The sequence below is a fragment of the Hippocampus guttulatus genome, chromosome 20 (genome assembly GCF_054856545.1).
Source record: "Hippocampus guttulatus isolate MCC_2025c chromosome 20, RoL_Hgut_1.0, whole genome shotgun sequence".
In the NCBI taxonomy this organism is placed as follows: Eukaryota; Metazoa; Chordata; class Actinopteri; order Syngnathiformes; family Syngnathidae; genus Hippocampus; species Hippocampus guttulatus.
Window position 1 is genome coordinate 10,997,178 of NC_141280.1, and position 27,159 is coordinate 11,024,336.

The following is a 27,159-nucleotide window of genomic DNA, read 5'->3' on the forward strand; positions in this document are numbered from 1 at the left end:
TTTAGTTTAAAAGCTGCATCATATGCTTTTCGTCTGGTATTCTCCATGTTGATCAGGGTTAGAAGAAAGATTGAAATAAGGAAGTCGTGATTTCCGGTAATCATACAATTTCATTGGACCCCTGTGTACTACTCATTCATTTTATTGATCGACTGTTGCCGGGTAACACATTTTTCCCCCCGCTATGGCAAAAAGAGCAGAAGTTGTGATTAGTCATACAATCTCATTGGACCTCAGTGAAAGACTCATTCATTTTATTGGTCCATGTTTTTCCCGCGATGGAATTTTTTTTTTAAAGCCGCTTCATATTACACGCCGCAGTGTTGAAAGTGTGGAAAAAAAGTAGCGGCTTGTAATCCGGAATTTACGGTATTTGTAAACCTGGTTGAAGATACAAACATAAAACCCAAATTATTTTCCTTTAACACAGTGGGCCACAAACATTTTTACGCCATGGACCCATTCATATAAGTACATGCTTTTTGCGGATATGCAAACATTCACTGACAAGGGTTGGGAGATGGGGGGGGGTTCAGATGCATATTCCACTTCGGAAGGTTATCCCTGACACGGGGGTTGAATGTGGACGAATTTTCCTATTTTTAAGTTAATAGTCGACGGAGGTAGGATCTTGTGTCATGCTGATGTATTCCCCATTGGTGACTAATTGCCGAGGGTGTGGGTGGCGAACGCATAATCCATCCATCTTCATAAGGTGATCGCAGACGCGGGGGTGGAGTGCTGACTTGTATGCTCAGTCAAAATGAAAAAGTTCTATCGATAGATAGATAGATAGATAGATATACACATCCATTTTCAACACCGCTTATCCTGAACAGGGTCACGGGGAGTTGCTGGAGCCGATCCCTGCTAACTTCGTGCAGAAGGCAGACTATACCCTCAACTGGTCGTCAGTCAGTCGCAGAGCACATATAGTGACAAACGATCATGCGCACCCAAATTCACACTGTCACTGAGTGGGGACTGATCTCATGATATCGTCAGCGATTGATACACATTATATATATATATATACAGTATATATATATATATATATATATATATATATATATATATATACATACACACACACACACACACACGTATTAATTTAATGTGTGACACTAAACTAAATGGTCAACAAACTGGTACTGGGCTAGGGACCAATGGTTGGGGCCTCTGCTTTAGCACTTGCTGAAGGAACACTTTACCCAGTGACCGTTCATTAGTAGAAGTGCACAACTTCTGAGGGTATTTTGCATTATTAGACTGGATCATGGTGAAGCCAATATAAATAATGTCTAGCTCATATTCTTAGGGCACTGTGAATACTGCATGTCAACAGAACAGCATACGTGTACAGTAGCACAAAGAAGCAGGCATTGGTCCTGCTTAAGCACATACTGGTGAAAGAGAAAACCTAAGGCACAAATGGTGGCATTTGAAAACAATTTACAGACTGTTAAGGGCTCATCTCAATATGTAGCGCTTTCATTTCAAGTGCTTCATCATTCTTGTTCTCTTTGGTTTGTTCCAGAATAAGCCCATTATGTGACGTGTAAGCCTCTACAAACAATGGAAATTCAGACAAGCTTGTATTGCATTCTTTGTCTTCGGCCTCTTCGTTTTTCTCATCCTTGCTCTTCCCTTCATCCATGACAGGTGTGCTACAATCAAAGGTGGGTGTAATCCAACCGTAAGCTTCACTATGCGGACGGCGAGCTTCTTCTGTGATGTTTGTCTTCAGTTCTCGATTCCTGTTGCGTTTGGCCAGCTTAGTGACAGAACTCAGGCGGTTAAAAATGTTGTCTTCAGATGTTGTTTGGTGGTTGGACTGACGGTCGCATTGCTCAGCGCCCCTTAGTCGAAGATTGTTCAACTTGGTGTCGATACTCTCCTGGGAGGAGGTTTTGTAGCTGTTGGTGTCGAGACTGTTGAAAATGGCTCGGCGTTCTGGAGAAAGCATATCCATGGACACCGCCCGTTGGTCCAGGCCGAGTTGTCGTCTTTCCATACTGCGAATAGTGGCAGCTCGCTGAAGTTTGTCGCTGACCTCGACGCTCATTCGCCGCCTTGTTTCTCTCAGCTCTGCTCGCACGTTTGCTTTCCATTCTGCTGCATGAGCCTTGATTTCCACAACCTTGGCAAAATACATAAAATACTTTAGTGTGTTTGATGTCATGTATATATAAAAACAAACCCTTGGATCAAGTATACATCCTTGAGAAACCAGAAAACTCAAAACTGTGATAGCCAAATGTGAATGAGTGTTGGGTTTTAACTCAAGCCAGCATCAGGATGTTTTTTTTAGGTCGTAAAAAATATTTAAATGCAATTTAGATAACAGTTATCATGACCAAAATTACCACTACTATATTTTATACTGTATATCACATTTCCGAAAGAAATGTTAAAACGGATACAAAAAAAAATCACACGTCAAAAACATTGCAACACATTATTTTCCAAACAATGTGTTCCTTTTGACATTTGACACCCCCAAAATTTCTTAAGACTTCAGATTGCAGTGATTAATTTACCGTATTGGCCCAAATATAAGACGGCCCTAATTATAAGATGATCCCCTCTTTTTCAAGACTCAAGTTTGAAAAAAGACTTTTTGAATACCAAATTAATTTTTATACAGAACATAATTACAGTACATCTGAAACAAATGATTATAACAATATATTTGAGAGAAAAAGCATGTTATTTTGCCTCATTCAAATCTTAATATTTGAACATTTAAATATGTAAACTAAAGTGCAATCACATTCGTAAATGAATGTCTTCTAGTTTTTGAAATGTAAATTACATCATAACTTCTCCTCAGCTGCCGGTTAACCTGGCTGATCTTTGACCCACTTTTCTCCAGATTGTCGCTACGTTTCTCCATTTTCTGTTATCTCTTCTATTATTTTCTTCTCTTTTCTATTTTACTTATTCGTGCTACCGCTATTTTTATTTTTATTCTTCGTGACAGGGGTTCACTTTGGCATGGGGAGTCAAGTTCAGCATTCGCTTCAATGATATCTGGCGCCATCGAGCGTCGTGAATGGGTATAATGTCTACACCCTGAATATAAGACGACCCCCACTTTTTCAGTCTTATTTCAATGCAAAAAACACCATCTTATATTCGGGCCATAACGGTAATAGTGGTGGGACTCCACGAAAACCGTCTTTTTCAGTGGTTGTCAACGTGCGGCACATGGACCTAAATTGGCTCGCTCTCAATTAAATTCGGACCCCCCAGATGGCATTGACTGAGAAAAATCCTGATAATGAGGGATGTTACAATATTCATGATAAGTGAAATTGCCTCATTATAGTTGTCGTCTTGATAAATTTATTCTATATTTTCACAGGAGCGAAAACGTTTGCCGTCTTCCACTATACCACATCAAAAATCAAAGACTACTGACTGTAAGGACATGCTTGAAACCACAGATACAGGCTTATCAAAGTTGTAGCATGAAGAGGTTACCAATTTCATAACTTGCATATCATTAGCACTTTTCGCAACAAAAATATGGAATGTTTTTTTTAAAAATCGAGCCATTTCTGAAAAAAAACAATGTCATTTTCGAATTCTGTGACATCATCCGTCCATCCATCCATTTTCCAAACCGCTTGATCCTCACTAGGGTCGCGGGGGGTGCTGGAGCCTATCCCAGCCGTCTTCGGGCAGTAGGCGGGGACACCCTGAATCAGTTGCCAGCCAATCGCAGGGCACGCAGAGACGAACAACCATTCACGCCCACACTCACACCTCGGGACAATTTAGCGCGTCCAATCAGCCTGCCATGCATGTTTTTGGAATGTGGGAGGAAACCGGAGCACCCAGAGAAAACCCACACAGGCCCGGGGAGAACATGCAAACTCCACACAGGGAGGCCGGAGCTGGAATTGAACCCGGTACCTCTGCACTGTGAAGCCGACGTGCTAACCACTAACCTCTGTGACATCAAAATACCCTAAAAACTCTGTCTGACGTGGTTTCAATCGGGCAAGACAGATCCTCTGCACATCTGGCCCGGAACAGTTGCCATTGGACATCCTCCAAGGTTCATTGATTAACCGTAGTTATTGTGCCTAGGCTTTTTTTTAAATACCTTTGTTGGTTTCATTAAAACTGTTCCTGTGTTTCTGACTTGACTTGTTTTTTTTAGTAGGTAGTATCACATTTCTCATGCTACATAGTAAATGGGAAAACAATGAACTACTGAATACTGACAAATTAGTGAACAGATAATTTCTCCATGTACAATTTTGTGATTGTGAGTACATTGTAGCAAGCTCAGTACTTTGCCAAGTTGGGCATTCCGTCAGTACTGACACATGGTCTATCGATCCGTCACTGACAGAGGCCCATTTCGCTGACAAATGACAGGAATGAACAAATAAATAAATAAAACAACTGAAGTGGGTTTTCAGAGGGTTTCACCCATATCTGTAATTGTCACTAACCAGGTTAATACCAACGGACCTCAATCTCACGTTTTGCTGACAACTGATGGAAACACGCCGCATGTCTCGTGTGAGTTTCTGTGCGGGGGTGACTCCAGCAGGGTTGCTTCAAGTGGAGAAGAGGAGGATCTGCTCGTCAATCTGGAGACTATAGTGGTTGTGTTGGGGTTTTGGGGGCGTCAATTTACTTCCAATATTGTCAATACTGCTAGACCTATTCTAGCTAGTGTATGTATCATGCTCAAGGCCTGAAGTCAGGTACACCTGGCACTTCATTTATCAACACTAGATACATACAAAAAGGGGCTTGTGAGATGCAATTTACTGTGCAAAGTATGTGAATTATAAAAAAAACAACACAAAAACAAAACAAAGTGGAATGCACCCTGCTGAGGGTGCAGACTTGGCTGAGGTGTTACACACCGTGTGATTTTCAACACTGCCCCTACCAGAAGAACCGAAGGAGTGTGATCCCCCTGCACCACACCCTATGGTCCCACTTCTTAAAAATGAGATCCACTTTCACGTTCTGCCAACTCAGAGGCACAGTTCCCGACATACATATGTAAATGTAAATGTGCTGATCCGAAGTCAGCAGTGCCCCATCAATTCTATTCTGTTGATGGTGCATTGCTGCCACCTCCTGAACCACTCAATTGTTGATCCAAATTTTCTTGAATCTGTCTAGAAGTCATTCCCCGCCAACTATCCCACATCGCACCTAACCCACTTTGCCCCTCCCACAACTGCAACCCAAAGGAGGAGGTGTTATGATGCATCTTACTTTTAATTAAGATTAGCGTAACACAGGGGTGTCAAACTCATTTTTGTCGCAGGCCACTTTGGAGTTACGTCTTCCCTCGGTGGGCCGTTATGACAGTGAAACCGAATAAATGTTTAATCATCACATCGTATTATTACTTGTACACAAAAAAATGATGGCTCACTAGCTTATGAAATCAGTCAAGTATTTGTTCAATTATTGTTCAAGTGAGTGTAAACCAGGTCACAAGGTTATTGCAAAATGTCACCATTATTTATTACATTTGACAATTTGAGATGTCAGTACAGCTTTAAGCAAGGGTCATGGAAGTTGACACAAATGATTTGCTTTTGCGGGCCACATAAAATTATGTGGCGGGCCAGATCTGGCCCCCGGGCCTTGACTTTGACACCAGTGGCGTAACAACTCTCCTTCTGTTACAGAGGACATTAAACCTGTCAAATTCAAGTGAAGGTCATCCCTTTACATTGGTGGGGTGCAAAATCATTCTGAACCCATTCAAAAAAGCACTGAATGATGTAAAACGTGTGAGTGAATACCTCTTCTTTGGTCTTTTTTGATAGCACCCTCAACCAGTCGCCAATCATGTTTAGCACTGCAGCAAAATAGGCCAGACCACCCAGGATCCAGAACCACACCAGCGGTCTATACCACTTGCGGTACTCAATCCTCCGATTTCCGCCTGAAAGAGAAAAAAAAATGCCACAAATAAATAGGTGTCTCTCCCATTCATCCATTTCCAATACCACTTGTCCATATTTTATGCGTGTCTAACTGGAGCTCATCCCAAAATCACTTTGCACAGGGGGCGGGCTATAACCTGAATTGATAATTGTCTCATTCTGGAATGTAATGTAATCCCGTATCCGGGTAACGCTGTTCATTAAAGTCAACATTTTTCTGCGAAATGACAGATCATAAGCTCTGTCATTGAAGAGTAGTTTCAATCATATAGTGTATGCATTTTTATGGTCTGTTAAGGTTGAAATAGTTTGTGGTCAATGTCCAAGGCTTGTCTCCTTTTACGTGTGATAATGAACTGGTTAAAACATGGGTTAAGCGATATTGTCGCATGTATTTTTGAAGAGAATTTGTTATAACATGCCCGATTTGAAAAAAAAAATGTGTTTATGAAAGACACCAAAACTGACCGTCGATCCATTCTCTCTAGTTTGTCAATCTCAGGGCACATTTCTCTCCCATTAACAATTTAGAATCTTCAAGTAACATGAACAACAGGAATGTTTTTGGAATGTAGGAGGAGCTGGAGTACCCAGATATAACCTAAACAGTTTTATAATAATCCAAATCAATAATCCGCCGTAGTTGGCAGCCATCAGCAAGAGCTTTTTAAGAGCTTTGCTTTTTGTTGTTTCTGTCTTTTGTTTTGTCATATGGTGTATGTTGTCCTTCGTGAGGACCCTGTGTGGATTGTTTTCAGAGTTTTGGCCATGACATTCGTCGAAGGAGAAGAATCTTGATGGGTGCGCCTTCTAAGGAGCACCCCTCAAGGATTGTGATTTCAGCGGAGGAATGTCGGTGCTATTTGACTGCCGCCGCTGGACAGCCCGGGGCGCTTGTGTTTTTTGCGCCTGGAATGGACAGCATTTTTCACAGCCCCGATTTGTTCAGCGGAGATGTCGTCGCTGTTGGATAGTCTGCGTTGGTGCGGCTGGATGGATAGCTGGTGAAGCCGCAATGAGGATAGAGGCGCATCGGCGCGGAGCATGGATGCGTATTTGGAACTGAGACTCGCCGCTTGAAATTGAAGCGGATTTACATGGGACAAGAGAAGTGAACCGAACCAATCTCTTTTTTCGTCAATGGACGCTACAGATTTGTGTTTACTTTCAAAATTAGCTTGTTGCAGACGTGTGCACATTTTGAGCATGACGTCTCTGATCCACTGGTGAAAGGGCACTTTGATTCTCTCCTCTTTCATCTAGAACTGATTCAAACAACAAAGCATGTGCAGGAACAGTGGTTAAGATTGTAAGACTGTCCGTCTTATGTGTTGTGTTGTGTCATTTTATTTTATGTTCACTGTTCTGTAAAGCGCATTGTTACAGCTGCAGCTGTTGGGAAAGCGCAATATACAGTAAATAACGATGTATTTTATTGTATTGTAACTTGGGGAGTACCTAGAACTCTAAATACAGTATGAATGCCAGAGCAAATGTTTAAACCGAGAACCTCTGAATTTTCAGGCAAATGTTGTAACCACCAGTTCACTGTGCTGCCCACACCATATCAACTTTATCAAAAATATTTACGCCACATAAGCATTGCCACTAATTTAGGTTTCTTTGTGTTACAGTAGAAACAAATGTTTCACCTGCCACATAGTCTCCTATCCCAACAGTTGTCAAAGTGATGACGACAAAATACGTCGACTCCAGAGCTGTCCAACCTTCGATGTGTTTGAAGATCACAGCTGGGATGGTCACAAACAGGATGCAGCCGGCCAGGATGAAGAGGAGGGTGGATGCCAATCTGATTTTAGTTTGACTGATTTGGTTGTGTTTGTTCTATGGAGAAACACACACACACACACACACAAAATAATTGATTTATACCCAAAAATATTGATTTTATCAGCAAACTAACCGTTTTAAGTTAAGCCTCAAAAATTAAAAGGAGTCAGATGGTAACAGACTGTGAAGCTAACCTGCTTGTTGGCCCGTGTTTTCTACTAAGCCCTGACGATCATCAATCTTCCACCAAAGCAAACCGCAATGCCATCGAAATTGAGGCTAGCTCAATCTAAAATCAGATGCTATCGTAGCATTCCCGGATTAATTCCTGACCGACAGGTATCGATTTGCATGAAACTCAGTCACGTACCAGAATAACATCTTCCCATCCTTGTATCTTTAATATCTGATAGCACAGATGTGTGCTGACTAGAATGCAAATTTTGAGCATCGCACATACTTAGTACAATGGTTTTCAAAATCTGTTGGTTCCATAATTGGCTATTGTTATTTATTATTATATTTATTATTGGTCTTGTGGCGCATACTACAACAGACAGAGGCCAGACATGGTTTGAACAGCTGTTGCCACAGGTATCCAGGCAGGGGTGATGTTCATGTCAAAGGCAATGCATAGGGATATATGGCGGCCATGTTGGCAGAGGCAACGTTCCTATCAATAGATATACTGTATATATATCATATTATATTATATTATATTATATTATATTATCTCAGTTGTTTTTTACTTATGCTGTGTAAAGTATATAGTTTTTGGATGGATTTTTGGTCACAATAATGGTGGAGAACGTTTTGAAATTATTTGTCTTGGTCTCATTTTTTATTTCAGTAAAACTTGATGTTGGAACATGGGTGTGTAGGCTTTTTATATACCATATATACATGTAACTCACCCGGAACATGATCTCCACTTTGGCAATACTTTTGACAAATATGGTCCCGAGCTGGTCACCAACCCCTGCCAAGAGGAATCCAAACAATGGGATGCCAAATATTGCATATAGAATGCAAAAAATCTTTCCTCCCTCAGTGCTCGGAGCGATGTTACCATACCCTATGAAAATAGAGAAGATAAGGTCAAGATGCATTTTTTTTTCAGGCTAGATCTAAATCAGGGCCGGCTCACCCATTAGGCCACATAGGCAGGTGCTAAGGGCGCCAAGAACTCCAGAGGGCGCCAAAATCGGCATAAGGGGAACAAAAATCACCTTTCATATTAAAAATATTAGTTTCTAATAACTCTTGAATTGAACAAATAGTCGGCCTATGGAATCGAATGAAAAACAATGCCCAATTACTGTAATATGAAAAATATCATTTCTACGAAAGCAATAATGCCTATTCCCTCGACCGCCCTCTTTTGGCTGATGGGTGTCTCTGGCGGACCCGATGGTGAAATCGTCAATTAACGTTTTTATTTTTATGTAACGGGGCCGCAAGGGGGGGGGGGGGGCGTCTTGAAATATTTTTTTGAAAGTAACTGTACTCAATATGGTGCGTAACTAATATTGGCCTGATGTATGCTTTTATTATTTGATGATAACATTTACATCTGCATTGCCTATATGCCTGATTTTTTTCCCCTACTGTTAATCGTCAAATGTATTTTGCCTTTTCACATTATACGTCAGGTTTTTGATCCTAGTTGTGTCAGTTGAAATCGTCTAAAGCACGTTAATTGCTTTAACCGTTGCATTAAGCATTGTTAGGAATCAGAATGATCATTCTTATTATCGCTATTAGCATGAGTACAGTAGTATACCCTAAACTTTACTGTTATTACCACATGCCATTTTAAATTGCAGTAAATTGCCAATCTACATTGCGACTGAATATTGCACATGCATTACAGAGAATATTTTTCAAATTTTGTTTTTCGTAAACCTTTTTTTGGGGTGTGTATTTATAATAAGCGACAGAGGGGGGCGCCAGAGAGGTATCTTGCCTAGGGCACCACATTGGCTCCGCCAGCCCTGATCTAAATGCACAGTTTTCTTGAGTTAAGCATATAACAAAAAAACACTTTAGAACATTTCATTGTACCTATGGTTGTGATAACTGTTCCAGCAAAGAAGAAGGCACTACCCAGATCCCAGTGGCTAGAGTTATAGGAGGTATCACCAACAGGATTCACACCGGCGTTTACAGCATCAACAGAGTGCTGCGAAGAGAATCCAAGAGAGAGGCACGTCATATTCAATATTTTATTCATTTTGAAGATGTATAGTATTTTGCTCTTGTTATTGTGTGGGACTCACAGCTGTACCGTTTTGTGAGGGTGTGTATGAAATCTCTCATTACCTCATGATTTGATTCACAGGGCTACAATTTGATTCACTGGGTTATTAGATTATCGATGTCTCAAACGAATGCATAACTTTTACATTTTGTCCTAATGTGAGACAACTAAACCACGCTTGTAGTAGCCCACATTTCCATGCTAAAAATAATAATAATAATAATAATAATAATAAAACGTTTGCTTCAGTGATCCTTTATTCAAATAAATTTGGGAGGATTTATGGATTAAAATGTAACCAATAAAGCATTATAATTTATTTATTTTTTACCAAAACAGTGGCGTTTCGATTTTTTGCCTTCAAATGATTGTAACAAACAAACAAAAAAAAACATACCAACAATGTCTCTAATTTAGATTATAGTGAGGAACATTTATTTACTTGACGCTCTAAATCCCTGCAACTCGAAACAAGATATGTGGAACAGAAAACGAATGGATAATCAATAACAGCATCATGATGTTACAATACATCACCATCTCATAAAAATTACGATAAAAGGCTTGTCTTTGAGGCAAGTCCCCGGACAATAATAAAATTAATTAATTGTCGTGGCCTTCAATAATTGGTCTCGAGGGAAATGGTGTAATATGGTATCACATTATTTAATGCAGTGACAGAGCCCTGCTTTCAAAGATACTCTAATTTTCAACAAAAAAAAGCCTGTACATGGGAATTACGGGACATACAAACTCAGAACATGAATTTTCAAACACACTTCAAACTGAGGGACTATGGTCTTATGTTTTTGCACAACGAATGCACTGTTGCACATTAGCAATGTCATATCCACCTCGCTACATGGACACAAGCATTGGAACATCCATCCATCCATCCATCCATCCATTTTGCGATCCAGTTTATCCTCACAAGGGTCGCGGGGGGTGCTGGAGCCCATCCCAGCTGTCATCGGGCGGGCGGGGGACACCCTGAACTGGTTGCCAGCCAATCACAGGGGCACGCAGAAACGAACAACCATGTCCGTGCTCACGCTCACACGAGGGACAATTGAGAGTGTTCAATCAGCCTGCCATGCATGTTTTTGGAATGTGGGAGGAAACCGGAGTACTCAGAGAAAACCCACGCAGGCCCGGGTAGAACAGGCAAACTCTATACAGGGAGGCCGGAGTTGGGATCAAACCGACCTCTGCACTGTGAGGTAGACGCGCTAAACACTGGATCACCAGGCCATCATTGGAACAGTGAATTTGAAATAGGCTTCAGCTCACCCGTGACCCGAAAGGAAATAAGCGATACAGAAAATGGGTGCATGGGCATTGCTGCATCTCCTATTATCAACTATTTATGGGGATTTGTGTGTAAAAGAGGCATTTGTTAATTATGCAACATAAAACTGGAATCTTCTTCACACATTCTGTTTGTCAGATTTATGGAAAGAATTGTACTCCAGAAACGTGAACTCAGAAAGAATTGACAAAAAAGGTTTAAAGGTATTAACAAAACTAGGTCGCAAGACCAACAAAGTTCAACAAAGAATGGGGGTACAACACCAGGAAAAAGAGACAAACAAAAACACTTGCAAAAAAAGGCAAGCATAAATATATAAAGAAAAATTGCTTGTCAATAAATACACTAGAAGAAACCCAAACGTGTATAACGCAAAAAAGGTGACTGGTCAGGCAGAATATTCTTGGGTTCGGGTCTTTCCCCACCGGGTCGTGAATCTGGGATGCAATGGTCTTCACGTTCTTGGATCCTTTAGAGTAGGTTAGCGTGAAGTTGTACCTGGTCAGGAGTAGTGCTTGGAATGAGTTCAGTCTCTTGGCTGTTCAAAAATAGGCGAAGTCTGTGGATACGGTGAACAGTTCCTTGGTTCCTTCGAGCCAGTGTCTCCATTGCTGGAGTGTGAGAATGATGGTGAAAAGTTCTCTATTTTCAACATTGTAGTTGGCCTCTGCAGGACTGATTTTACGAGAAAAGTAGGCACAGGGATTGAGTTTCTGGTCGACTTGGGAACCAACACCGCCCCCACTCCTGAATCAGAAGCATCCACTTCTACAATCAATGAGAGTTAAGGATTAGGATGGTGTAGCACGGGATGATTGGTAAATGCTTTCTTTAAATCATGAAACACTGATTCTGCGCTAGCGTTACATGTGAAAGGGGGTTAACAGCAATGCTGCAGAGGCTCCTCGGTGGATCTCGCTGTTTCAGGAACAGTGCACCACTCTTACTTGGTCCTTGTTCCCGTCGTCTCTCTCTGAGTCGGTTGTCCAGTCTGATGGCAAGACCAATGAGTTCATCCAATGTAGCAGATTCGTCATGGACAGTCAGTTCATCCTTTAATGAGGAACTCAGACCGCGGCGGAAAATGGTTCGTAAGGCACAGTCATCGAAGTCACTTGCGAAAAGTAATTGAGTAGTCTGCGACAATGCGACTACCCTGCTTACAGTCAAGTAATTCCCCCCAGTCTCCTTCCCTTGCACAAGGTGGTGAAAAACCCAACGAACTTTGTCTAAAAACCAGAGATGTGTTCCTCGAGCCGGTCCTTGGCCTCGAGGACCGGCTCGAGGACCGAGGGGCGGTCCTTGGTCCTCGGCCTTGGCCTCGGAGTCAAGTCCTTGGTCCTTGGCCTTGGCCTCGGGAGTCAAGTCCTTGGCCTTGGCCTTGGATTGCCGGTCCTCGGACACAATGAGGGATTAGAACCTCGAATCCCTTGTATAAGGACTGCAAAAATCACAAAGGATTTTAATAAATTCCATCCAAGGAAACCCATATTGATGGATTAACTCTGGCGCTTTAAGAGGGGCGGGTCTGCTACTGACAGGTAACAGTTAGCGCAACGCGTAAAGAGCGGCATCACAGTTAGTTTCAATCACGGTTTGTTGCGTTCGCGATCGGCAGTTTAAATAGCGTGTAAAGCCTTTCTGTAACAGTGGTGTCTTTTATTTAGTTATTTTTGCACAGTCGTCACGTCACTCGAATGTTTGTTTGAACCAAGTAATTTGCGTTACAGCTGAAGTCAATAATGTCGGCAGTTCACTTCTGGGTTTGGCCGTTGGGATTTGGAGTCCTTTTGCTCGATTCCAGTTATGTTTGCTGAATGCTTTCTCATGTTTGGAATAATGAATATTGATAACACATCGTTTAAAATCATGGTTGATTTAATTATTTATTATTATTATTGTGAAGTTGAAGGTATTAATTAATGTAGTATTAGTGGTAGTGGTAATAATAGTCGTACTCATAGAATGGTTAGAGATTCAGCCATCTCGTTACCTCTGCGTCCCGCGTCCTAGACGCATAATTTTCCCACGGGATGCACAGTTCCAAACAATGTGCGTTTTTGGGACGCAAGGAAATTTCTCAGTCAAAACAAATAAACCCAAAAAAAACTACGGCAAGCCTGAGGATTTCACAGTAACAATCGTTACCGGTAGCGTGTCGTTTCCGTGGCGTCATTTTCACGGTACCGAAAAATAGTTTAATTATAAAAGTCACCGCACTTGAATTGACCGTGTGATCCACGCGATTTCATTGCGCCTGTATGTGTGTTTGTGATGTGGTGTGGTGTGTGAGTGTGTTTCTTCTAATTTACTTTCGTTTTATTTTGTTTTGTTTTGTTTTCAGTGTTGGGGGGTGACACAATAGATGACGTTATGTGCGCATGCGGGTTGTTATTTTTAGTCATTTTAAACATTCGTCACAAGGTGTAGTAATGCTAATGTTAACTGTTGGTAGAACTCATGATGGCGTGTGTTAAATTCTTTCGTCAAATTGATCGTAGATTACACATGCATCGTCTTGGGAAGAGGATGTCAAGCCACATCAATACTTACCTGTATTAATGATTACCAGTCAATTAATCTTTGCAGTGTGAGATTGGAAAAAATACTCTGATGATGCCACATGAGTACACCAGTTTTATTTTTTGGAATAAATCTGGAGTACACAGCTGCTGATGTAATGTTCATTGTTAATGCATAGTTTTCAAACATTGACCCTTGAAACATTATACTTTTGAGTTTCGGAATTCTTGATTATCAATATCAGTCAAAATAGAAAAATGGGTTCCCATGATGAACGTTTACGGAACCCAACATTTGTTATCGTGGTTTCCCATTGGGTAATCCGACGGAACCGAAAAACGGTTACCATGAATTTCCGAAATCCTCAGGCCTGCTCCTGAATTATTTAAATTTTTGCAGCATTTGTTTATCATTGTATGTATATGTTGTTGTTTGTGTTATTATCATATGCAATTGAATAAGTAGACCCTTTCAGAATTCGAAATCTGGGACTCTCTCAATCCATAATGGCACTCGTACTTTTCTGATCAGCGAGTCCCTGGGACTTGCTGCCGGTAAACTGTAAAATTATCACTGAGAGATTACCGCTTTTTCTGCAGTCAGTGATTGACTTCTATGCAAAGTCATTTCTCAACTTGTGTTCCGTGCCACATCATGCCTGTTGAGTGTTGATTTACTTCATATTAAGAAACTACTGCACTAAAACATTAATTCATAAATGTATACCATATGATTTTATTTTATTTTTCTCAGTATAAATAACACGTACCCTGACTGTTCTACTCTTTGAATAAAAACACTTCATTCAAGTGTTAGGGAGTGCAAAGGGTTATCATGGAGAGGTGTTGCAAATCATGAAGACCTGCCTAGTGGTATGATAGCAATGTTTTATACATGTCCTCGGCTAGGCCTCAGTTTCAAAATCAGTCCTTGGTCCTTGGCCTTGGCCTCGGAGGCAAGTCCTTGGTCCTTGGCCTTGGCCTCGGAAAATTTCTCAAGTCCTTGGCCTTGGCCTTGCCCCGGAAAATTTTCCAAGTCCTTGGCCTTGGCCTTGGCCTCGGAGTCAAGTCCTTGGCCTTGGCCTCGGGTTGCCGGTCCTTGGACACAACACTGCTAAAAACTCAGGAAAGGAAGACCGGAGGGCGGAACGGGCGTCGCTTACGGCTATGGCCCAAAAGTTAGTTTGGCCAGTCGAAAGACTCAAAAGGGGTGTTCACACGGCAAGATTTGGTACGGTGCTACGCCGGGGCTGCCCCAGAACAGCGTTCACACGTGCAAATTAGCTCCGGCGTAGCCCCGGAAAACAGCTTACACCGGACCAAATTTGATCCACCTCAGGGAGGTTTGCGAAGCAGCACCGATGTAAATTTGCACATGTGAACGCAACTGGGTTAAATTTGCTCCAGAGCAAATGCTTGAGAAGAGTTGACGTACGGCGAGAATGCGTTGCTTTCGTGCTCTGTCGGATTTCCGTCATGTGTTTGTTTAATAACGACACAAGACTTGGCTGGTAACAACTTTCCTTTTGTAGGAGACTGGACTGTCTCGGAGTTGTTTGTGTAGTTTGTTCCTTTGTTGCGTGTTCACAACCCCCCGCCCCCCATATAATTTATTTTGTGATTTCCTCTCTTGATTTTCTGTTTGGCGCATTACGTGTTTGCTTTTCTGAGTGCCATTGAAGTCATCGTTGATTTACGTTTTCGGGGGCGGTCACTCTCGAGCAGAAGGCACGGAGACCGAGAAGGAGAAGGACGTGCCTGTCCAGTAGTCACTTGAGTTGTGTATACGTTTTAAAAAGAACCAAGACGACAGCTCATTTGTTTTCTGTCGTTTTGCTCCGCTGCAGAAACTGCCGTGTGAACACAAGTGGGGCTGCACCGACGCTGTGCCGGTGCTGACACGCTCAGCGGCTTTGTACGTGTGAACGCTCCACACAATTTGCTGCGGTGCAAAATATATCGCAACAAGATACATCGGTGCAGCGCCGGAGAAAAATGTGTGCCGTGTGAACACCCCTATAAACTCAACCCTAGTATTATCCAGAGTATAAAGTTGCTGGTCAAAAATCAAGCTGCTATGGTGAATGAATTGCTTGCAAATACCTGGCTCCCCACCATAATGAGTAGGATGTGGTAGGAGAGGTTCGCGAACATGAACCATGGGTGAGGATTCGGAGGTGGAGTGGTTTGGGAGCAGAACTGCTCCACTTGTGAACCCAAATCCTTGCACCTGTGAGCCAGCAAGGCGACCACACTGCGGAACTCCGTGATCGTGGATTCATGCTATCCCACCAATTGACCTTGGTTGGCCGGCACTTGCATGATCTTTTACGAGTTCACAGAGTCCATGGTGGTCGGATAATTCTGTCAGGTTTCAGGAAAGCTCCAGATAGATTTGGGCTGTAGAAACGTGAACTCGGAAAGAATTGACAAAAAAGGTTTATTAACAAAAATTGACTGTAAATGTTCAACAAGGAATGCTGGTACAACACCAGGAAAACAGGACAACAAAAAAAGGACAAGGTTAAAACATAAATGGAAACTGCTTGTCAATAAACAGACAAGAAGAAACCCAAACACGTATAATACAAACACCGTGACTACAACTAAAACAAACAAAAAAAATACTTATAAAGGTAAGTGCAGAAAACCTGGTGGGAACAAAAACGAAGAGCAAGAACATGGAACGTCTAGAGTAGACCGTGGGTTGGCAACCCGCGGCTCCAGAGCCGCATGCAGCTCTTTAGCGCCGCCCTAGTGGCTCCCTGGAGCTTTTTCAAAAATGTTTGAGAATGGAAAACGTTTTTTGCTTTAATATGGTTTCTGTAGGAGGACAACCATTCTTAACGTTTTCCAATGCTGTAAAAATGTGTAAAATAAATATTAAATTTCAACATTTCTGTCAACAAAGATTTGTGTCACATGTTTCTATTTGCAGGACGGGATGCCAGGCAGGTAGCTGTTGTAAAAAAACAGAGCTTGCTGACCAATTCACCGAGGGTACTGGCAAAGAATGGGAACCTGGAAGGCTGAGACAAGCATTTGTAAATGGTACATGTGAGCTACGATAGTTAACCCGCTGCAAAAGTTGCCTCGTTCATCTTAGGGGCCGTTATGGCTGTTGCTTATTATGGCATGCCCGCCCGTGTAAGTCCGTGCGTATGCGCGCGTGCGGTAACGGGTCGATCTCGGCAGGCTGGTTGATCGAAAAGTAGATCTTCGGTCAAAAGAGGTTGGGCACCCCTGCTCGACAGGATGCATTACAGGGGGAAAAAACCATTTCATCATGAAGGCTCATGGTGTATTTGGAGCCAATTTAGTCATTTTGATAGTAGGCTAATATAGCTTATGTAGATACATACAGCATGTGTTGACTTCATTATAAGGCTTTTATTTTTTTGCAGCTCCAGACTTGCTTTTTATTTGTTTGGTCCAATATGGCTCTTTCAACGTTTTGGGTTGTCGACCCCTGCACTAGATTGAACACAGTATTCTGGTTAATATTGAATTAACATTCATCAGAATCCGAATTAAAGAGCAAAATCTACCCCATTTTTGTCCATCTCAGAGGGAGGCCATTTTGCCACTTTCTGACTGAAAATGACATCATGGTTGCTCAATTTCTATACCAATTATGCAATATTAATCCGAATACTGTGTTTAGATTACTGGGCAGGATTGTACATATTATTATAAAGAACATTTTTCACTTCAATTTCCCCTTTAATTTCATTGAAAAATATGTCTTACATAGGCAGAGAAGTTTTCCCGTCACATCATTTAGCCTGTGCTTTTTTAAATAATGCGGTATTTAAAGTTGTTAAAGATGCAAAATCATGAAGGGAATTCAGATAATCTTTTCATTCACGATTCATCCATCCATCTATTTTCCGATCTGCTTATCCTCACAAGGGTCGCCGGGGGGTGCTGGAGCCTATCCCAGTTGTCTTCGGGCAGTAGGCGGGGGACACCCTGAACTGGTTGCCAGCCAATCGCAGGGCACACACAGACGCCATCCTCACTCACATTCATACCTAGGGACAATTTGGAGTGTTCAATCAGCCTGCCATGGATGGTTTTGGAATGTGGGAGGAAAACGGAGATACCTGGAAACAAAAAACACTCAGACCCGGGGAGAACAAGCAAACTCCACACAGGGAGGCCGTAGCTGGAATTGAACCAGATACCTCTGCACTGTGAGGTCGATGTGCTAACCACTGGACCACCGGGCCGCCCTTCACTATTCAGTAATGGAAAAACATCCCAATTGGTTGCGAGGAATACACCCAGGTAGAGTGTAATAAATAAATGTGTCATACATATTTAACATGTGTATTATGTGTACAGTCGAACCTCGTTACAATGTACCTCGAGGGACATAACAAATCTGTACATTATAACGGTAGTTCATTGTAACCATTTCCAATAAAATGTCCGCCAACTATGATGTATAATACTGTAATATCTGTTTCTTGTATTTGTGTGTTCGAGGGCTGGGTTGGTTGAGTCGTGGGTGACGTCATGGATAGGGGACAAGCCAGGTTGGGGGAATATTGGCTTAGTCTGAGTGTGGAGTGCATGGGCGTGAGTTGTGGCTATCAGCAACTCCTGTGAATGTGTGTTAATTGCCCCTTTGTTTATTAAAAACAAACGGATTGCATTAGCGACTGCGTGCATCCTGTCCACATTGAAGGGCATTACAATACATTATGAACATTTATAGATGTAAAAACATGAACATGTAATACACTTTAAACATCTCAATCACAAATGTGTGGATGAAAAAATATTATTTTATAAGACATGAAATAAAACTATTGTAGCGTTCCTGCGTCAGTTCTGAAAAATAAATAAATCAGTCTGCGAATGTTGCCCGCCATCGGCAACTGCCAGTACCGCCAACGAAGCCAACTGTCGTCAATTTACGTCGTCTCGGCTGAGCTTCCTTTCGAAAGTGAGAGACAATCTCAGCCTTTACAGACAGCGAGATTTGCTTCCGTTTACCAGACATGTTTTCAGACCTTGTCCGAGGACCGCGACGTGCCTCCGTGAGTTACGGCAGAAAGTACAGTACAATAATGTGCCGAATCGATCAGGAGCGTTGCTAAGCTAAGCAACATAGGCTAATCACGCACTGTACATTTTGTTCGTAAACTAGGTCGCGGCGTAAATTAGCTTCCCACGGTTCGTTTTAACCAAGGTGTTTTCACCATTTTGTGGGGAAAATCTGGTCGTTATTATGAAGTTTACGTTATAAAGTTAGTTGTAAGCAAAAATAGGCAAATGGAAAATGAATCATGGGAAATGCAGACAGAGGATGTGAACGTTCTAGGGTTGAAAACGTTATTGGGGTACGTTTGTTGAAACGAGGTTCGACTGTTTTGACATGCACGCTATAAACTGTTGACAGCATTTTTATTTATAGCTCTTTAACCAGTTCTGTCCTGAGCTGCTCCCGAGACACTCTAGAGCAGTGTTTTTCAAACTTTTTTGAGCCAAGGCACACTTCTTTCATTGAACCCCCCCCCCCAGTTTATTTTAACAATGAGCGTGTTATATTGTTACTCTAACCGTTTTTAACATTGAAGAATGACGTTATAACAGCTTGAATTGGAATCAAATGAACACAAAGAAAACAGTATTTTATCATCTTTCATATTTAGGCCAAACAAAAAAGATAGTGTGTTTCAGGTAACATGAAATTTCAGCATAGGGTCGGTAGGTCAGAATTTTTTTTTTCCCATCAACAATTTAAACAAAATAACCATAAAACATAAAACAAGGCGGCGAGAGAGTTGGGTACCCGGCGGCTGGGTGTTAGGTTCCGAGGTCGGCCGGGTCGCGATGGCACCGGCGGGGAGAGGTCCCCGACGCCGGCCGCGGCCCGTCCTGGACCAGAGTTGCGCAGACTACGCGGACGGTGCGTCGACGAGCGCGCGGTCGCGCGGGTCGGCGGGGTGGGCGGTCGGGGAACGCCGACAGGCGCCTGACCGCGGGTGCGGGAGACGGGCGGGACGGGGAGCGGCCGGCCGCGCGACGCGCACCGACCGACCTCGCGCCCGACACCGTCCCCTACCCCTGCGACGCCCGGAACGCCCCCGCCGTCGTCCCGCCGCTCCGCTGCCGGCGCCGCCGCCACCTATTTAGTTTTCTCCCCGCCCCGGACTCCGGGGGCCGGGGCACGCCGCCGCCTCCGCCGTCCTCCTCCGCCCTTGGTTTTTACTCGGCCCGTGGTGTTCAAATAGTTCGCTGAATTTGTTCGATACATCAATGGATGCTATTTTCTTAACATTACGGCGCGAGCATGTGACTGTAACACAGAAGGTTTAAACTGTCGTCGGAGATCGCGGCCGCCGCCATGATTCAATGTTGTTGACAGACGACAGGGCAAACGACGCACACGCTCAACGTTAATATCGCGAGAGTTGGCACCAATGTAAACCCTCTACACAAAAATGTAGAGGGTTGTTTGAAAAAAAATGCTGACCGTAAAGTTTTTTTTCGACGTAGAAATTCTCGGTCGGTCGGGTTACCGGAAACACTACTTTTTTTTCTCCGCCTTATTGTTTCACCGTCGTCCTGCATTCATGCGTCACAAATTCGCTTGTCTCTCGTCGAAACACAAGGCAATTGGCTAGCTGTTGCTGCTCCCTAGCGGTATGGAAGGGTACTACATGATTACTTTCTGGGCGTAAGACCGCACAGGCATAAAAATTGGATATTTTCCAATTTTGGTGCTAATGTTGTTGAGCACACCTGACAATGTCTCGCGGCACACAGGTTGAAAAACACTGCTCTAGAGGAGGTGGGCAACAGGAGGATGCTAGCTAAGCTAAAAGCTATGATGGACAGTCCCTCCCACCCCCTTCAGCCCGCCCTGACAGCACTAGGTAGCTCCTTCAACCAGAGACCGTTACACCCGCGCTGCAAGAAGGAGCGATACCGCCGCTCGTTCCTACCGACTGCTGTCAGGCTGCTGAATAAAAAATAAAATGTGTTCCTATATTTTGTTGTTCTACTTCTTCCTTTCAAAACTTTGCTGCTGTGAATTGGGAATTTCTCCATTGTGAGACTAATATAAGTTTTCTTATCTTATCTTATCTTAACTGTTCAAACTGACTTCATTGTACAATATCATGCATGTTCACAATACATTTGGGGTTTTTTTTGGATGCAAAATTCATCGTGGGTGAATTCTAATTAATCCTCATCAGTTTTATTATTCATCACTGTCACTATGATATTTTCTCTTTGCACTGGTTATAGCATAAGTGGACTATATTTATAGTTTTATGATTTACCTGATCACTTGCCACGGCCCAGCAGGCAACACCTTAAATTTCGGTCTCCCTTTTCTCTTTGCTTTGATTACCAGGAGAAGTAAATGTTTCTTGGCTCCCCCCTGAAATGCTGATTTTGTGTTATTTTTTCTTTTCACATTGTTGGTTGCCCGTATTCTGGTGTTAATGTTGTTGAGTACATATTTATATCACATTGCACGTACTAAAATAAACTAGTGGCATATATATATATATATATACCCCTCCTAAAGTGAACTGTGCGTCGGTTTTGTACATTTGAGAGAAACAACTGTGGTTGTGTCAAGTTAGTAGCGAGCGTCCAGCCTGATTTTTATAAGCAATCAATTTGTGCCCGCTTTTGCATGTGCTAACCTTCGTTGAATCAAACTCTAGATTTCCAAACAGACAACAAACAAGACAGGCAGACACTCATAGAAAGGCTGATTTATGTAACAAACCAGTTTGAATTCTAAGCCATGTCTGTAACTAACCAAAGGAGACGGCAAATGGTTCACATCCCAAGTCTGAAAAGGAGTTTGTAAATACATGAAAAGACGATATGAAGCAAATGTGCTTGGGGCTTTCGCAGCAACAGGAAGTTACACAGCTATTTTGTACTGTTTATTGTGAGACTATGACTCACAGAAAACAAAGCACCAGATTTGAATTTCTTTCTTCCAGTCCTATACCGGGACTAAGGAATGAGTGGATTATAAAATGACAGGCCTTCAATTCATGACACATTTTCACAGACACGGAGTGAAAAAGTATGTGATGTAAAAAGTACCACAGGGTTGCCTGAAGACATCTGTCACCATATCACAACCTGGCATATCTTAAAAAGGAAAGAGCCGTGTAACAAGCGCCCAGGTGGAATCAAAGAATCACAGGGAGCATCGCCTTCTCAGCTGCTATGACTGACAGAGTGAAAACTCTTGATTTTGACAGTGACACCACTTTTGAAATCTCCACCCACTTATCAACAACACCAATCCCTGTTTGCCTGTTTGCTGTACATCGGAAGGGCACCAGTAAGTCTCGCAGTTTCCAGACAATATTTTCATTTTAATGATGTTTTTAAAAAATGGCCTATTGCACATTATTAGAATTTTCAATCCATTGACTGAGTAATTTTAATTAAAACTAAAGTATTCCCGATTTTGACTCAACGGTGTAAATGTGGCCTTCATGTAATTTCATCCCTAAAAAAAAAAACCAAACTTTTTTTGTTACACTTAACAGAAGGTGAAGTGTGGTTTTATGGAATTACAGAATGACGGTACGATGTGTTGAATGGGGTCAGATCAATAGGGGAGCTCAGCTTCCAGTTGCTTTAATTCCCTCTCGGGACCCCATTCAGTGCTGAGGTAAAACTGGAGTATCGATTTGTGTCTGGTCTTACTTTGATGAGAGCCTCCAGCTCATCTGGGGACACGCAGGGATGCTTTTGCAGGAACGCCGCCTTTTCTGCCGTGATGGTGATCTTCTGGTTGTTTTCAAATGGCTGCTCGAGTGCTTGGAACACCAGTCCTCCTGCCACCAAGTAAGCCACCACCACCACGAAAACCGCCAGCACCGTCTTAAGTTTCATCATGGTAAAAGGAGCCGCGCCGTCAGCTACTGCCTCCATGCTGGCTACCATGCTCGTGGGCCGGGAAATGGAGAGTCGGGGCAAAGAGCATCCCATTGGGTTCTGCATAGTTGCCACACTGGCGTGCACCAGACTGGATTGAAGCATACCCGGTCGCATCTTTTTGGGTGGGACCAAATTAGTCTGAACTGCCACTGGAAGAACAAAAAAAGGAGTAAAAATAAAAAAATGGTTGAACAATGTGATATGTAACGGATAAGCTTCACATTGGCATAGTTTTACATCTCAAGTGTATGAATGGATGGATAGATGATGTGGCAAACAACATCAGGCACAGCGGTTACTACAGTGGACATCATGTTATCATGCTTGCAGCAGTCCAAAAAAACCCCTGACTACTATAACAAATCTTCCCTGTATTTATTTTCTCCTGAGAGCTCCCACAAAGCAATAAAATGCACACAAAAGCATTCAGTAACTGCCTTAAGATCAAAGCATTTGTCTTCTGTAAGTCCTCACCTGAAGAAAATTGTGTGAGGATAAAATTACTCAATTAAGTGCAAGTACTCCAACTCAGTAGGGGGAAGCATTTCATCTAAAAACAGTTTGAAAAAAACCAACAAGTTGTTTCGCTGTCCGAGCGCTTACCTGTGGTCGCTTTGAATGTTGACCGAAAGAATAGGATCACTGACAAAAGAGGCTGAAATGACTGTCCTTTCTATCAGTGCACATGTCCTGCCTTGTGTTTGTAAGTGCATTACACACACCAAGTGTCGTGCTCAAGAAAAATGGTGACCACATGGATAGGTGCAGACTTCTTCATCTTTTTTATTTATTTTTTTTTTACCTACAATGACTCGCTACCACCTCTTGAGGATTAAATCTGAATCAAGAGACAATCTAAAGATGATAACTAGCCATCCCTTTAAAAATAAAAAATCAAAGAAATGTTCATTTCGCCCAATGCAATTTTTAAAAAATATTGCATTAGATTTGTTTTATTTCTTAGGGTTTCCTCATGAACCCTGTCAGGGACAGCGGTTACACCAGTGGACAGTTTATCATGTTATCAGGTTACAAGGTGCATGAAAAGCGTTCAAATGCAGTAGTATAGGCAGCACGTTGCTGAATATCACACCTATCAAGACCACATCTGCCTGGTAGACCGTGTCACAAATGCAGTGGAGGTGTTGATTGTCTCTGCGCATCACCAAAATGACAGCAGTGCCAAACGATATGGTGAATTTTTTGGCCAACGATATGGTGAACCACTTTGCCACATATCAGTGACACCGACCATAACTGTTCGATTGTTTCAAGTTATGTAACCATTCAATTGCAATGTGCGGAGAATGGTGGCCAAGCTCCAAATTTCACCTTTTTCAAACAGACAGTTCAAAAAGAGACCAAACAGTTTAAACTCATCAAAGTGATCATGCCAGACATGCTCCAGCTACTATGATTAAGAGAGTATGTTGACAATATCACAGTCTGCCACAACTGGATGAACACGGAGATGCTGTGATGGGACGTGACAGACATGCAAGATTTTAGGAGGATCTGCCTATAGTGGGTGAGGTAATGCAAAATCCACAACAACAGTGGAAATCCCTCCACTGCGCCACACCGAAGCAATAGGTTTTTCCAAGAACGATTGTCTTCTCACAAATTGAATATGCTTCCCTGTATGAACATATTTATCGCCTATATATATTTTTTTGTTTTAATACAACTGATTTGCAACAGCTATTGATCATAAACTTCACCATGCAGGCAAAATCTTCACTGCTGTATTTCTCTATTATTTTTTCATGAGCGAACCTGCCGGAGCCACGGTACAAAAATACTCAGGGCTGCACATGAGGGATGTTAACAACATTGCATAAAGGCAGAGCTTCACACTGCAGCACTTTGAAAATAATGGGTACGGTGGAAGGAAGTTCTTAAGATATCCTTTATTTGTCCCGCAATGGGGAAATTACAATCAGAATTCAGAAAGGAAAACGCTGGGTAGGGAGAGGGGGGGAAAAAAAGATAAAAGATGTTCAGATAAAAGAATCACTTTTGAGGGACTTTCTACTTGCATACGGGTAAACAAAAACGATTAAATGACAGTCCAACCTGGTGACGGGCTGTTCCCTGGTTTTCTTGGATTTTCACTGGGAAATTTCATCTTGGTGGTCCAGGCTCCAGACGTTTCTACGGGGAAAATATCTCTTTCTTTAATCTCTCGGCGCCCTTGCAGTCTTTAACCGAGAGAGAATCGAGAACGGCAGCGAATAAAAACACATCCTCCACGGTGAGAGCGTCTGCTGTGGTGACTTGGGGGAGGCTTGTGAAATGCCGCTCCTATTCCTTCTCCTTCACCTACGGCGCACACCCACTGCATCAAGCATCGGGGGACTCATTAGTAGATAAACAACGTTGCATGGACTCGAGGAGGAGACGGCGCTCCGACGAGGGTGGGTGGGGGCGGGACGTACGCTTCCATTTTTGCGGAATTTTTACGTATACGTCGTGATGTACTGCTGCACCGCATCCTGAGGTAGCCGCATACAGCTTGGAACGAGCAACGCTGGCTGGCGTCGCAGCGGCGGTCCCGAGAGCATGCGTAATACCATCTGATGTCAAATAATGAAAACATTCGTTCCTTGAAGCGGAGGAGAGGGTGGGTGAGACAAAGGGCACAGGGAGGAAAAGGATGGATGTGAAGTGAGGAAGAAAAAAAGATTTCAAATAACAGACAATCATTCACACTGAATGCGTCTGAAAAATGTGTGTGTGTGTGTGTGAAGGCAGACACATAAACTTTACTTTACTACAGTGGTCATTTTGGTCGCGGGCCACATTGTAGTTACGGTTTCGCTTGGAGGCCGTTATGAGTTTTGGGAAACCATATAAAATTTATATTTAAGTGCGCAAACTACGGCCCGCGGGCCGGATCCGGCCCGTTGGTCTTTTTAATCCGGCCCGCCGAAGATCGGTGCAGAATTAAGGTTCGATTGCTTTCATTTCGTTTGGACTTGTCATGACAGGTATTTCAACACCAGGTGGCGCAGTTACTTCAAGTTGCAGAGCACAGGGAGGGAGGGGAAGACGAAGAAAGAGGGAGAGAGTAATGACCATGGAAGGGAACGTGATATGTATCTGATTAAACGAAGCGGGTAACAAAGTGCGAAACATTCAGGAGACGCCTGGAGTCGGAAAGACTAAAATCGACGAGACTTTGAAAAACAAGGAAGCGATTCTTACTCAGTCCGATTCTGGCAATTTCCATGCTCAGAGTGAATTGCTTGTGGCTCGAGTAAATGAACATTTCCTAGAATGGTTTGATTGTTATCATGTTAAAAACTTTCCGCAAACAAGAGTCGGAGAGCAGTCAAATGTGTAGAGCGTGAACAGCAGGGGGCTCAGTACACATCCTTGAGGAGAACCGGTGCTGAGTGTGATGGTGGAGGAGAATGTTACATCATTACTGGCATACAAAGACATTGTGCTATCTTCTTTATTTTCTATTTCTATTTCTAACTTTTGGCCCGGCCCTCCACAATATTTTCTGCTTCTCATTTGGCCCTCCCGGGAAAATAATTGCCCACCCCTGATATAAATGTTTAATCCCCTCCACATATTACCTACACAGCACATAACAAATTGATGAATAAATAGTTTTAAAATCAAAAGTCAAGAATAATGACTGTCATTATGGATTACATATGACAATTTGAAATTTTGGTTCAGACTTTAGCAAGCATCATGGAACTTGACATGCTTGATTTGCTTTCGCAGGCCACATAAAATGATGTGGCGGGCCAGATCTGGGCCCCCGGGCCTTGACTTGGACACCCGTGCTTTACTATATAATAGTAAACCTATTCTGCGTAAACATGTGTAACATAACGACATAAATAAATATTTCTTGTATGGTCATAAGTAATACCAGAGGGTTATCCCTCACTTAGGGATAGGTCTTGCGGAACTGGCGACATAATTGACTGATGACTTCCCAGAAGCGGAGTAGAACAGAAAACAGTGATTGACTGGCCGAGCGGGGCGTGAGGGAGACTGACTGCCGCTTGCAACTTTTACTGAGACGCAAGGAACAAGCTATACCGCTATAAGTTGGTTTTACATAGAGCTTTTTCTGTATGCACAGATGCACAAAAAGTATGTATAAGTAGTAACAAAATGTCAAATAATAATGCCATGATGATGACAATATTTCAGTTCCAAATTTTGTTAAGTGTGAATGGAATTGTTTGGGCAATGTTGAGGTCTGATTTGTGAAACATTATGATCTTAATTAAAGGACTTCAGCTCCAGATGGCCTATAGTGTTTCCTAACGAGGGGTACGTGTCAAAAAAAGGAACTTCACAGAATGTGAGCATGTTGGCAAATGTAGAGTAGGCCAAAAAAACAAAACAAAAAACATTTTTCGTTCTCGCTGTTGT

At 42.5% G+C, this 27,159-nt stretch overlaps 1 protein-coding gene across 1 annotated transcript; it reads right to left on the reverse strand.

Annotated features, from left to right (window-relative positions):
• Nucleotides 1-1,313: 1,313 nt before the first annotated feature.
• kcnk10a (potassium channel, subfamily K, member 10a) lies at nucleotides 1,314-25,120 on the reverse strand. The gene is made up of 7 exons (XM_086101141.1): nucleotides 24,832-25,120; nucleotides 22,522-22,904; nucleotides 9,792-9,909; nucleotides 8,642-8,802; nucleotides 7,589-7,781; nucleotides 5,793-5,935; nucleotides 1,314-2,140 (listed from the first exon to the last, which is right to left on the reverse strand). The coding sequence occupies exons 1-7, from the start codon at nucleotides 24,881-24,883 to the stop codon at nucleotides 1,463-1,465; spliced, it is 1,728 nt and encodes a 575-aa protein (XP_085957267.1). The 5' UTR covers nucleotides 24,884-25,120; the 3' UTR covers nucleotides 1,314-1,462.
• Nucleotides 25,121-27,159: the final 2,039 nt, after the last annotated feature.

What these genes read in the sequence shown, in the direction of transcription:
- kcnk10a (XM_086101141.1), bottom strand. Translation starts at nt 24,883, where the DNA reads ATGAAATTTCCCAGTGAAAATCCAAGAAAACCAGGGAACAGCCCGTCA. An exon ending in GATAGGAGACTATGTGGCAG is followed by an intron (nt 5,936 to 7,588) that starts GTGAAACATTTG and finishes TTTCTCTTTCAG; the next exon opens with GCGGAAATCGGAGGATTGAG. An exon ending in CAAAAAAGACCAAAGAAGAG is followed by an intron (nt 2,141 to 5,792) that starts GTATTCACTCAC and finishes TATTTTGCCAAG; the next exon opens with GTTGTGGAAATCAAGGCTCA.